The sequence below is a fragment of the Lepidochelys kempii genome, chromosome 5 (genome assembly GCF_965140265.1).
Source record: "Lepidochelys kempii isolate rLepKem1 chromosome 5, rLepKem1.hap2, whole genome shotgun sequence".
NCBI lineage: Eukaryota > Metazoa > Chordata > Testudines > Cheloniidae > Lepidochelys > Lepidochelys kempii.
In genome coordinates, this window is record NC_133260.1 from 26,825,802 (window position 1) to 26,839,904 (window position 14,103).

Below are 14,103 nucleotides of genomic sequence, written 5' to 3' on the forward strand. Positions count from 1 at the left end.
CTCTGATACATCTCTCAATGAAGTTAGCTCTCCCACTTAGCAGGCAGAAGTGATAATGATTAGGAAGGCTGGGGCTCTTATGTCACACCCAACATATGCCATATTTTTCAAGGACGAGGTCACCCTTAGACCTCATCCAAAATTTTTACCCAAAATATCTTTTCCACTTGAACCAACCAATCCATCTTCCCTCATTATTCCCCAAAGCTAATGGGAGTAAACAAGATTCAATACTACACACTCTAGATGTCAGATGCATACTAGCGTTCTACCTTGGAAAAGGTAAGCCCATCAGGAAGTCACTGAGGCTCTTTATTTCAACTTTGGAATGATCTAAAGGTTCTGCTATATCCGAACAGGCTATCTAAAGGAATTTCCAGGTGCATCCACCTTTGTTACCAACAGAAGAATCTACAACTCCCAGTGGGGATCTAAACTCACTCCCCCAGATCACTGTCAACTTCATTAGCCTTTCTAAACAATGTACCGATTATGGACGTATGTAACACATATGGGCGTTGGCACACACGTTCACAGAACACTACATGATTGACCAGGGCTCAAGATCGGACGCATTGTTAGGACTTACTGTGTTATCAGTTACTCATGCAACTCTGAAGCCCCTTCCATCCACCAAGCAGCAGTGCTCTACAGTCACTTGAAGGGAAGCACCCACAGGGACACTTCTCTAAGAAGGTTACTCATCCTGTACAGGAACTGAGATTCTTCAAGATGGGTGTCTGTGTGTGCTCCACTCCCCACCCTCCTCCCCTCTTCTTCAGAGTTCAGTCTATGGACTCTGTGGTAGAGAAGGAACCAATGGGGGTCTGGTCGCACAGCACTAGACAGGCGCCCATATAAGATGGGGAGAGCACATCCACGACCCAGACAAGCACTGCTGCTGAAGTTCTCCAATCAAAGGTGCAGGGAAGCACATCCACCTGAAGTGGAGTACCCACAGGGACGCCCATCTCAGAGAACTTCAGTTACTGCACAGGACAAGTAACCTTCTCATGTGTTACCTAGCAAGAGAATGACTGGGATGTGTTGCTTCTTTATTTGTTGTTGGCATATTGGAGTGTACCCCAAAATCTACAGGGTTTGCCTCCTCTGATCTGCTTTACGGGAGACAGGTGTGGGGACCCTTAGACTCCCTGTTAACATAGTTGCACAAACCCACAGGGACCAATTTGAGACTGTTACTCTGGAGTCTAACTCTACAGGAGTGAGACAGGGAAATAGTCCATATCAATGGTAAAGAAAATGTAGTGGCATATGCCTTATCAAAAATAGGGGAACAGTGAGGTGTATATCAGGAGTGTAAGTGATATCTCTTCCTACACCATTTTTGCATTGAGGGCATGACACTGGCAGACCAGGTGCCAGTTCATGCCAAGGTCCCCATATCTCAAGTGAATACTGAGAGAAACATACCTGGAATCAGTCTGGCTCACCAGTGTGTTAGAATTATTAAAATAAGTATCAGGATTATATAAGAATGTTTTTAGACTTTATTGAATGCTTGTGAGTTGCTGCATGCATCAATCTCAATTATAATATCTGTACTCCATATTGTAAGGCGTAGCCTTTGATTTTATTTAAAGTGAATTTTGTAATGTGGTATTACACCACTATGGGTTCAGCTCTGGTGGCTACAGTTTCAAGCTTAACAGAGTGAAAGTCACTTCTGCTACTCGTTTTAGCGTTAGAGTCTCTAGGAACACAAAGACCAAGGGTGTGACCACACATATTCACAAGTACAAGGTCTAGTCTGTTTTAGAAGTTTTATTAAAGTTACAATTAAGGTTATGATTACCCAAGCATATAAAAAATTTATACAGACCTATGCACGTTACAAATATAGTTATACTCACATCCTTAACAATAGTGCTAGTGTCTGATGGCTCTCTCATGGCTTGATCATCAATAGAGGGATGGTTTCTGCTGGAGTCTCCCATAGGAAGCTCAAATTTCCCATTCTGGGCATCCCCTTTTTATAATGTGATTCTGTCTATACCTACATTCTGCATGTGTCCATAAAAGTGTCAGACCTTTTTTCTCTTCTTGGTCTGTGTCCCCTGGAAACTTAAGGGACTGCAATTTTCTATAAGCTGTGTAAATTCACTTTATGCTCATTAGCATTGACATATAACCTGTATCCTGTGGTTAAGACATGTCTCAGACATGCCTTTACAGTATTTTTATGATCTAATATTAATCTTCTGGGTAATTTTGAGCAATATTACCACTTGTTACCTCTCTTCCCATAATCTTGGGTATCAGGTTATTTTCCAGTCACTTATGTCCTCATTTCTTGTCTCCAAGGCCTAAAATAGCTAAAAAGTCTTGCAGGCCTCAGCCTACAGGTTCTTGCGTTTCAACTTGTCTTATTTATATCTACTACATGGTTCCTCTAAATACTGATCAATCTTATAGTTTTATAATCCTACAAATTATCTCTAATATACAGCGAATATGGTAACATGTTGATCGATCATATCACACGTTAAATGGACTATAATCATTGGCTACTAAGGTAATATTTACATATTTGTATTGTAAGCACTCTGTGACTGTTTAAATCACCAGAAAGGAGATTGACATTAACTAGTGTAAAGCGTTATGTCATGGCAAATGAGGAAGGCCGTTCGAACCAAGATAGACTATCCTTGAACGTTAAAGAGAATAATACTGTGTTGTTCTGCTCTTATTCCCCCTCCCCATGAAATGAGTCATGCAAGTGAATTCCTCCTATCAGCTGAGTTTGCAGCTCAGAGCACAAGGGGATGGGGATAAGGGAATAAAACCCCCTAACAAGATGGACCTGTATCTTTATGCTGATTGAACTCTGATGGGCAAGGATTACTATGCATAAGCAAAAGATCCCTCTTGTTTAGCCTGGGTTAGCTTTAAAGGATGTATAGAGCTTGCTTATCATAGAAGATTCTATGACTTGGAAAACGTAAGATAGTAACTCATTTGTGTACATATGTTAACCTGTTTTAACTTTGTAAATAACTTACTTCCTTTTCCTATTAATACATCTGTGTATAGTTTTATAGGATTGGATACAAGTTGTTGTCTTTTGTGCAAGATCTAACGTGCAATTTGTGATGCTGACAGACCAGGTGCCAGCTTAGCCAAAGCCCCAGGCCTCATTGAACATTTACAAATGCATAGTTGGCAGCCAGGCAAATTCACTTGTGTATTAATATAGATCAAAGTGATATTTAAATATAAAATTTATTTTGTTTAAACTTCATGAAAACTAATGAAATGTTACATGCACTGTTTTTTCATTTTTCTGTATCCTGTTATAAAGTAATAGCAAACATTTACATCATATGTACCCCTATAATTAAATAAATCAAATGAGAAATAAGCCTAATTAAGAAGTACTAATTCTTATGCATTTGAAGGCAAGTGGTCATTGTGTGTGTCATCTCCGAACATATTTTTCTGAATTACTAAAGCCACCCCAATGTCTTGTCTCCCTCTGATAATAAGACAGAACTACATTTTTAAAAGAAACGGGCAGTCAGTTTTATCATGATGTAGGGGAGATGGTGTGAGGCTGGCAATGTGTTAACATCTAATATCTATTTTAATAATGCTAAGTTAATAAGAATGTGTTTTAGTATTTTATAAAATGCTTGTAGGATGTTGCATGTATTGTTCTCGCTCAAGTATATTTCATGTTATATTGTATCAGCAAACATTTTCATTGTATATAACCTTGTAACTAAGTAACCCATCAAACAAGAAAGAAGCCTTGTATAATGCAAATAACCATCTCTTACAAGATGATGGTAAATCCTGTTCATTAAATGCAAATGAGCCATTATATGAGATCAAGGATCAAAGATATTAAGTGCATTCCTTCCCCACAGCCTTAACCCCACGAAGAAGAGATGTGTGGGAACTATTGCTGTCAACTTGGTTTCTGAGAGAAGAAGCTATAATATGGACACAAGAAAAATTCTTAATCTCTGGACTGTTTGGACTCTAATGGCAGAAAAACTAAACGAGAAGACAGAGATCCCTACATTTACTCTGGGTAGCCCTAACAACTTTTGGGAAACTGTCAGATTACTACATCTCTGCTACCTTTTGAAATTATAGACTAATTGACCTGTTCATATATTTTTAACCTGCTTTAACCTCTCATTCCTTTTTCTTAACTAATAAATCTTTAATTAGTTTAGTATAGAATTGGCGACTAGAGTTTGTCTTTGATGTGAGATCTAGGATGCAAATCAATCTGGGTGAGTGACTGTTCTCTTGGGTGTAACCTGAATGTTTTGTGATTTTAGGTGCAAATGACCATTTATCACATAATCCAGCTTGCCTGGGTGGCAAAATAGACTGATTATTTAAGGAGAGAGTCTGTGACTGCATTATAAATCTAGTGTAGTACTTAGGGAGTTCACATTTGTTACTGGGTTGGTGAAATCGAATTATAGAACATACCACCAGCTAGGGTATCTGCCCTGCTTTTTGAGTCTGCCCTGAGGGAGACACTCATGGCTGTGAGTCACTCCAGATAGTGAGTGAGATGGTTCTATAGGGACTCCTCTATAGTGAGGAAAATGGGAGTAACTAGTGAGAGCTGTAACAAATTTAATGATACCCATGTGTACTAGACTTGCTTCACCTGATTTAATTACCAATACCCTGTTCTGGAAAAAATTAAAGATCAGTATTGACTAATCATACCTTGTTGATGTTGAAAATGTTCAAATGTGAAACAGTGGTATATGCTATAAAACATATATTTTATTCCATGTAGTTAACAGTTTTAGTGTCTTAAGCTTGACTTTTCCCCGAGAGGTTTGTTTCTTTGAGTAATCATTTGGGTATCAAAATGACAGAGATTTAAAGGAAATTAGCTATTTTATTGTTTGGGAAAGTTAACCAATAAATTTCAATTAAAATGCTCTACTTTCATCTTTTCATACTTCTGGAATATGTATCTGAAAATGAATTTAATAATACTGTCTCAAAAAGCAGCACTAAGTTTTCATTATTTTACATGGAGATCTAACGGTTGCATGTTCACTCCCTATTTAGAAGCCCGTGCAAGAGAAGAGGAAGCCCATAAAGAAGAAGAACTAAGAAGCCAACATGATGATGATCTTTCAGCAGCTTCAGGCTCAAGTGTGATGGGAGCTTGCTCTGCATTAACTTGCAGGTACCTAGATATAGTGGAAGTATCATACCATCTTACAACTGTTTTGTCTGAAGGGCTGTCTGTACTCTTGAGAGGAGGACAGGGACCACTGAACTTGTGTCCCCAAAACTATGTAAATGGACGTTTTTCACTATAATTTGCAATTATTAATCTACACTTTCTTAATATGGTCTGTCAATTTACAATCGTTTTATGGCTTATAAACACATTGAAGGGCTGTATGCTATTTTGATTGATTGCCATCTTCTCACTGTTAAGACTTTGTGCACTTGTTTTCTTTATACGTTTGATTCTGCCAATATTTTGTACTTAAAAAAAGTCCAGTAAAAGTCAATGGACATTGGGTTAAATAAATCATAACTGACAAATCAAGGAACAAATAGGTGCTGTTGCCGCCTAAAATTGGATAAAACACATTTGTCCATGTCGACTGGAAAACAAATCAAAATATGTATGTAGCCACTACATGCATGCTACATATAATTATAAAAATATGTAGTTTTGTACCAGTTGCCTTATAGTGCTCACTATAGTTTGGCATGAAAACAAATTTCTATTATAAAATAGTTCTCTCCTGTTGCTATGTGGAAAACCTCACATGAACAGTGGCTGGTGATTTAAGTACCTGACTATACACAAAGTACTGTCAAATGCAGAACATAAACTGAAAAAAAATATAAATATTTTCTCTACACTCTTACCATACTAAAATGCTAATCTTCAGTATTGATACCTTGTTAATGGAAGGCCGAGAGTTACAATTAAACTTGCTGTGACTGATATTAGGTCTGAGACTTGCACAGTATGTGTGAGAGGGAGGTTTAAACGTAAGAGGTAAAGTAGGATGTGAGAGAACACAGAATAATAGAAAATTCTCAAAACACATTTCTTTTGGATAAGGGATTTGAGGAAGAATAGATTTGCTGTGCATGTTGGAAAGTGGGAGAAGGCAAGGGACCCTATTCAGCAATCTGATTCATGCAGATGGACTCTTGTAACTAAAGGGAGTTCCAGTGTTGTTAATGGGCTCTGGGATTGCCGGATTGGGAGCAACGGGAAGAGAGGACATGACATAAGAGTCTGATAGAAAAAGTCGGAGCTGTAGTCTGATTCCAGAGTTACATATTACCCTGAAAGTTATGATAAGGTGTTTTGAACTTGATGCTGAAAGAGACAGGAAGCTGGGAAGAGAATGTGTCATTGTGCCCAGTGTTAATCTGGAGGGACAATACATAATAGTGAGAGGCTAGTTAAGGCCCATAATTCAGACCTTGGTACTCTCTTCTGAGACCAAAATTGCACCAAATACAGCAGTCTTTGTGATGCTTGTCATTAAGGAACTGATCCAAGGTTACCAACTTGTCCATTAGCCATCAGATAGTAACTTTTCCCCTCAATATTTAGTCTTTTTGTATTTCAAGTACATTGAGTCATCTAGCCCCACCCCATACTAAAATTAACCTAAGTTCTTGACAGTTTTATGTATATAATACACAAACACATTACTCCTGGGGGAATTCTGCACCACTGCGCATGTGCAGAATTTATATCCCCCACATATTTCTTTGCTTCCCCGCAGAAAAATGACTTTCTGATGGGGAAGCAAAAGGAAGCCACAAGAGCGGTCATGAGACCCTCCCCAACAGTATGGTTCAGATGCCCAGGTCAGCTGGCAGAGAGGTAAATCACTATGGGGCAGAGAGGCGGGACTGGAAAAGACCCAGCTGGTGGCTCCTAACCTGTGCCGGGCTCAGCTGCTAGCCGCAGCTGGGCTGGGGAGGATGGGACTTCCTCTTCCCTTTCACAGCATCTGGGGCTGTGTCAGACCCACCCCATATTTCTCCCCTGACTGTAGGAAGCTCCGCAAACTCCCCCTTTCTCCCCAAGCTTCCTGCACCCATCGCTTCTCAGCTACAGGGGAAGGGATCACTATACCGGGAGCTGCTTCCCTATCCACCAAACCCCCGTGCATACAGATTCCCTCATACCCAGACCCTCCCGCTTAGGCTTACCACCCCTTTGCACCAAGAACCACCCCCTCCCCGATGAGCTCAAATCCCCCTGCACCTGGACTACCCCAACAAGCCACCTGTACCTGGATTCCCACCCCACTGAGCCCCAACCAGCCGTACCTGGATTCCCACCCCATTGAGCCCCACTCCCCCAGCATCTGGAACCCCCCACTGAGCCTCCCACACCAAGACCCCCTGCTGAGCTATACCCCCCCAGACACTCTGATCCTCCCATGCTGAGCCCCAACCACCTTCACCCCCCTGCAGAGTCCCATTACCATTGCACCCAGAACCCCCCCCAACAAGCCCCTATTCACCAGATCCCCCCTGTACCCAGATCCCCCACTGAACCACCCACACCCAGATTGCCCCACACCTGGATCCCCCCCACCCTAAGTCCCTCCACACTTGGATCCTGCCTTCCTGAGCCTGCCTGCCTGCCCGCACCTGGCACAGAGAGGCAGGGCTCTGGGGTGTTTCTGGGGCAAGCTCTGTCCTTGTGCTGTGTCAGGGTTGGGTGCAGCCTAATTGCTGAGTCCATGTCCCAGGGGGGAGCTGCACAGTGATCTCCCACCTCTGTGCAGCCAGTGGCCTGGGTTCCCCAATGCCATGCTGGAACCTCCACATTTATTTGACAGATAAAATTTGCACAATTTTAAAATATTGCACACATAATTTTTAATATTTTGGCATGGAAGCTCTCAGGAATGTGTGTGTGTATGTATGTATTGTGACAAAGCACTGTCCTTGTCTCTGTAGGTCCCACGTTTCCTGGTGGATTTTGCTAGCCTCAGAGGCTCACTGTGACCCTCCACGTAACCCTTCTCTCTCTAGAGGCAAAGGTCACAGCCTACTGAGCCATTTTCATCATAAGCCAGCAAGGGAGGTGAGGAGAGGCTACTCTTCCTTACACAATCTCTGTTGTCTCCCAGTCTCACTGATTAATTCAGGGGGGGAAATGGAGGAGCCCACACCCACCCTCTACTCCAGGCTCCAGCCTAGAGACCCTAATAGTATTAGCTATGGTAGCTGATCTTTTGGAAACAGGACACGTACAATTCTCTGGGCCACTTCCCCACAGCAGCTCCCCACTTCCTCAATATCTCCTTCACCCTTATCTCAGGGCCTCCTTCCTTGTGCCTGTTTTGGTTTGTACTGCTCAGTTTATCCAACAGCACAGCTTCCTCTTACAGCTCCTGACTGACACACCCATCCACCCACCTGACTAACTGGGAGGCTTTTAACTAGTTTCAGCCAGCCCCTGATTGGCTTCAGGTGTCCCAATCAACCTAGTTGTCTTCCCTGCCTTCTGGAAAGATCTTAATTGGCCCCAGGTGTCTTAATTGACCTGGAGCAGCTGCCACTTGCTTATCTTGGTAACAGGGATTTGTTTAGCCTGTGGCTAATATATCCGTCTCCCACTACTTTACTGTAGCCATCTGGCCTTGCCCCATCACAGTTTGTGTGTGTAAAGAGAGAGAAACGAGACAGCTACAGTATGTTGATTCCTAAATTAGCTATGAGGAGAAGGTTCTAATTGTTATGCTATTGGTATATTCATATGCATGCTTTAAGAATTCTGATTATTGTAAGGAGAACACACCTGCTAACATCTAGAAAGCAAAAACCAGTAGATTGTAAATTTACACTAATACATAACAGAGGGGGATGGAGGCATGGAAGGGAAGAGAGTCTTCCAGCATTTTATTACAGCTCTCCATTCTTCTCACTCCTCGCACCCCCTCATCTTTTAGGAGTGAAGGGGCAGCAGAAGATTTTATTCCTTCCATCTCTCCTACGCTTGCAGGGCAGGATCTCCTCTTTACTCTCTTTCAACATTTTGAAAATAGGGATCTACAGTGTACTCTTGATTCTATGTTGGACAAATTGTAAATGTGAAGCAAAGCAAACAATTAGGGTTATAAATTCTTTGAGTCACAGATCATGTCACTGATTTGTTGCATTTCAGCATGTTGTCAGTGCTGACAAATTATAAATACATTGTGGGTTTGTTCAGATGTAAAGAAATTTTGGACTATAATTACAGGGAACATGGTCATACTTGTTAGATAGGCATATCCTGATCATCTAGGACTTTGCATGTCCCTCATTGCTTCAGTGTCTGAGTATTCACTGTCTTCCGTGTTGGGTGGATGGTAGTTGTTCAGTGTAAAGAACTAAACTTGACAGGCTATACGCAAGACACTTGTGTTGTAATATTTCCTGCTTGGTGTGCCATTCTTAACTGGAAGATGTGTTTGAAGATCTGGGAATTCATCTAAGAGTTGAGAAATTTAGATTTGTACTCAGAATAGTGCAGATTGGAACATCTTTCTTAAATCTGACTTTAAAATAACGTGTATGTGTTTAATTCTTGTTCTAAAAGACTGACTTGAACTTTCCAATCACGTTGAGTAATCTTTTATTTGTGTTTACTGATAAAATTAGGGCTGTCAAGTGATTAAAAAAAATTAATCATGATTAATCACACAATTAAAAAAATTAATTGCGATTAATCACACTGTTTAAACAATAATAGAATACCATTTATTTAACTAGTTTTGGATGTTTTCTACGTTTTCAAATATATTGATTTCACTTACAACACAGAATACAAAGTGCACAGTGCTCACGTAATAGTTATTTTTGATTAAAATATTTGCACTGTGAAAGAGAAAGAAAAGAAATAGTATTTTCAATTCACCTAATACAAGTACTGTAGTGCAATCTCTTTATCATGAAAGTTGAACTTACAAATTTAGAATTATGTACAAAAAAGAACTGCATTCAAAAATAAAACAATGTAAAACTTCTGCGCCTACAAGTCCACTCAGTCCTACTTCTTGTTCAGCCAATCACTAAGAGGAACAAGTTTGTTTACATTTGCAGGAGCTAATGCTGCCCACTTCTTGTTTACGATATCACCAGAAAGTTAAAACACGCATTTGCGTGGCACTATTGTAGCTGGCATTGCAAGGTATTTATGTGCCAGATGCAATAAAGATTTATATGTCCCTTCATTCTTCAACCACCATTCGAGAGGACATGCTGATAACGGGTTCTGCTCGATAACCATCCGGAGCAGTGCGGACAGTCACATGTTCATTTTCGTTATTGGCGTCAGTCAGCTGCTACCAGTAGAAGGTTGATTTTCTTTTTTGGTGGTTCGGGTTCTGTAGTTTGCTTTTTAAGACGTCTGAAAGCATGCGCTACCCCTTGTCCCTCTCAGATTTTGAAAGGCACTTCAGATTCTTAAATCTTGGGTCGAATGATGTAGCTATCTTTAGAAATCTCACATTGATACCCTCTTTTTATTTTGTCAAATCTGCCGTGAAAGTGTTCTTAAAATGAACAACATGTGCTGGTCATCGTCGGAAACTGCTATAACATAAAATATATGGCAGAATGCAGGCAGGAGACGTACAATTCTCTCCCAAGGAGTTTAGTCATAAATTTAATTAATGCATTATTTTTTTACGAGCATCATCAGATTGGAAGCATATCCTCTAGAATGGTGGCCGAAGCATGAAGGAGCGTATGAATGTTTAGCATATTTGGCACGTAAAGACCTTGCAATGCTGGCTACAAAATTTGCCATGCGAATGCCTGTTCTCACTTTCAGGTGACATTGTAAACAAGGAACGGGCAGCATTATATCCTGTAAATGTAAACAAACTTATTTGTCTTAACAATTGGCTGAACAAGAAGTAGGAATGAGTGGACTTGTAGGTTCTAAAGTTTTTACATTGTTTTGTTTCTGGGTGCAGTTATGTAACAAAAAAATCTACATTTGTAAGTTGCACTTTCATGATAAAGAGATTGCACTACAGTACTTGTATGAGGTGAACTGAAAAATACTATTTCCTGTTTGCCAGTTTTACAGTGCAAATATTTGTAATAAAAATAACAATATAAAGTGAGCATTGTCTGCTTTGTATACTGTGTTGTAATTGAAATCAATATATTTGAAAATGTAGGAAAACATCCAAAATAGTTAATAAATTTCAATTGGTATTCTGTTGTTTAACAGTGCAATTAAAATTGTGATTAATCATGATTAAATTTTTTATCACAATTAATTTTTTTGAGTTAATTGTATGAGTTAACTGTTTTTGTTCAGAACAGACCTGTTGTTAAATTATAAGCTTTCTAGGGCACGGGCTGTCTCTTTTGATGTGTTTGTATATTACCTAACATACAATGGGACCTTGAACTTGATAGGGACCTCTGATTTTTTTTTTTTTTAAAGCACTTTATCTGTATTGGGAGTATTAATTTTACAAGTAATAAAATTTTTTACGCACAATACTTAATTTATTTTATTGTTTTTGCAATGGTGTAACTGCTGTTAGCACAACTGGGAAGTGGGTAACTGCTTTTGTAGAGCCAGCAGAGGGAGCACAAGAACATTTATTTTTAGTAGCTTCTATGTGACCAGTAATAGTGGTACAGTTTTACTTTTCAAAAATGTCTTCGTGATTAAATTATGTGTGTTTGCACAATTCCTGTGGACTTCAATGGATGTTCCCTGTGTGAAATGGTAATAGCACAGGGATCGGCAGCCTTTGGCACGCAGCCCATCCACTGACAGGCTGGGATGGCTTGTTTACCTGCAGCATCCGCAGGTTCGGCTGATCACAGCTACCACTGGCCTCTGTTCACCGTCCCTGGCCAATAGGGGATGGGGGAAGTGGCGTGGGCCACGGGATGTGCTTGCCGCTGCTTCCCGCAGCCCACATTGGCGGGGGAGGGCGAACCCGCAGCCAGTGGGAGCTGTGATGGGCCGAACCTGTAGATGCCACAGCTAAACAAACCATCCCGGACTGCCAGCGGCTTTCCCTGACAGGCCACTTGCCAAAGGTTGCCAATCCCTGTAATAGCACATGATCTTTACACTCCAGAGGCTACACTAGGAGATTACAGTGGAGATTGAGTATTTGGTCTAAAGTGCATGATCTCCTCTGCTTTAAGTTTTAAGGGTTGTAAAGCTTATACTGTATTTTGCATTTTCTCTGCCTTATTCTCTATTGCTTCTCCCTACAAATTTAGAATTATGTACAAAAAAGAACTGCATTCAAAAATAAAACAATGTAAAACTTCTGCGCCTACAAGTCCACTCAGTCCTACTTCTTGTTCAGCCAATCGCTAAGAGGAACAAGTTTGTTTACATTTGCAGGAGCTAATGCTGCCCACTTCTTGTTTACGATATCACCAGAAAGTTAAAACACGCATTTGCGTGGCACTATTGTAGCTGGCATTGCAAGGTATTTATGTGCCAGATGCAATAAAGATTTATATGTCCCTTCATTCTTCCTCGCTTTACACCTGTGCACAGTGAGTCTGAAACATTACCATTTTGATTTACTACTGCTTTACACAGGTATAAAATGCCTGCACAAGGTGCCAGGTACTGGAGAATCAGGCCCTAAAGTGATATATAATTAAGTACTGCTGTGACTGTAGACATTGAAAGCATATTAATATACCACCATTAATTAAAAAAAAAATTTAACTTTTTCTATTCTCCCGTGCAGTGATCCCTTGGTTGGCTGCTTTAGCACATATTTCACCATACCTACCTACCAACTTCACAATGGTATTCTGTTCTCCCTAGATTCTTTCATTGTGCCTGCCACTACAGTATCTTTTTTTTTTTGCAAGTTTTGTAAATTGCTGTGAAGATTGTGGTGGACCTGTCTCTGCTCCCATTGAAGATAGTAGGAGTTTTGCCATTGACTTCAATGAGAGCAAAGTTAGGCCAATGTGGCGTGCTTCTGAAAACCACTCTAGAAATGCTGCATGTTACTTAAATAACCGTTTTTGCAATTCTTCCATACAGAGAGACAGAAAGTAGTGACAGTGAAGATGGTTCAAATGAAGAATTAATTGGTCCTCCTTTGCCATGCCAAACTTCCATTCAAGGACCAGCAGAGGATACTGATGATGATGAATTTATTGGGCCACCACTTCCACCAGGGTATAAAGACAGTGATGATGATGATGATGACATGCAAGAGGAAGATAATGTAAGTATTGTTTTTTCCCTAAATAAGGTATATATGTTTCAATATGCTGTGCAGATCTTCACATGTAACTAACTATTCTTTCTGTACAACTTAAATCAGTAGTTCTCAACCACGGGTACATGTAGCCCTGGGGGTACGCAGCAGTCTTCCAGGGGGTACATCAACTCATCTAGATATTTGCCTAGTTTTACAACAGCACTAGCAAAGCACTAAAAAAGCACTAGCAAAGTCAGTACAAACTAAAATTTCATATAAACAAAATGAGAAAGTAAGCAATTTTTCAGTAATAGTGTGCTGTGAAACTTTTGTATTCTTATTTCTGATTTTGTTAGCAAATAGTTTTTAAGTGAGGTGAAACTTGGGGTACACAAGACAAATCAGACTCCTGAAAGGAGTATAGTAGTCTGGAAAGGTTGAGAGCCACTGGCTTAAATGGTGCTGCTGCTGTTTGTAGGTCCAAGACTTTTTGTTTTTCTAGTAGCTGTTTACCAAATCCATGTAATCTTTTTTTTCTATAGTAAAAAAACCCCTTGAATGCTTTAAACATACACACAGCCATGTCAGTATTCCAATGTCAGTATTCCAGAACAACCCAGCAGTACAATCCTGTGTGTGTGTGTAATAGATGGGGGGAAATTAACTAAGGATATGGATTTATGTTTCAGGTCTCAAAAGGGCTATCATACACTTGGCGAGAGACTTAAGTTATAGAAAATTGTTTGCATCCTGTTGTTAAATGTGCAGTATGGTATTGCAGAATCCCTTCCACTCAACACTCTTTTTTGATAGATTTTTAATATCTCCTTCTCCCCAACCATGGCACAAAATATTTTTCTGCTTTTTGAAGACGTATCTCCTTTAATGTCATTGTTGT

The 14,103-nt window shown here is 40.2% G+C and overlaps 1 protein-coding gene across 3 annotated transcripts in view; it reads left to right on the plus strand.

Annotated features, from left to right (window-relative positions):
• Positions 1–14,103, plus strand: part of WDR70 (WD repeat domain 70) — a 271,958-nt gene that overhangs the window by 15,448 nt on the left and 242,407 nt on the right. For all 3 annotated transcript variants that reach the window (XM_073343800.1, XM_073343799.1, XM_073343801.1), the window contains exons 4-5: positions 5,071–5,191; positions 13,043–13,229. In XM_073343800.1, the coding sequence (XP_073199901.1) occupies positions 5,071–5,191; positions 13,043–13,229 (308 nt within the window). The remainder of the gene's footprint in view (positions 1–5,070; positions 5,192–13,042; positions 13,230–14,103) is intronic.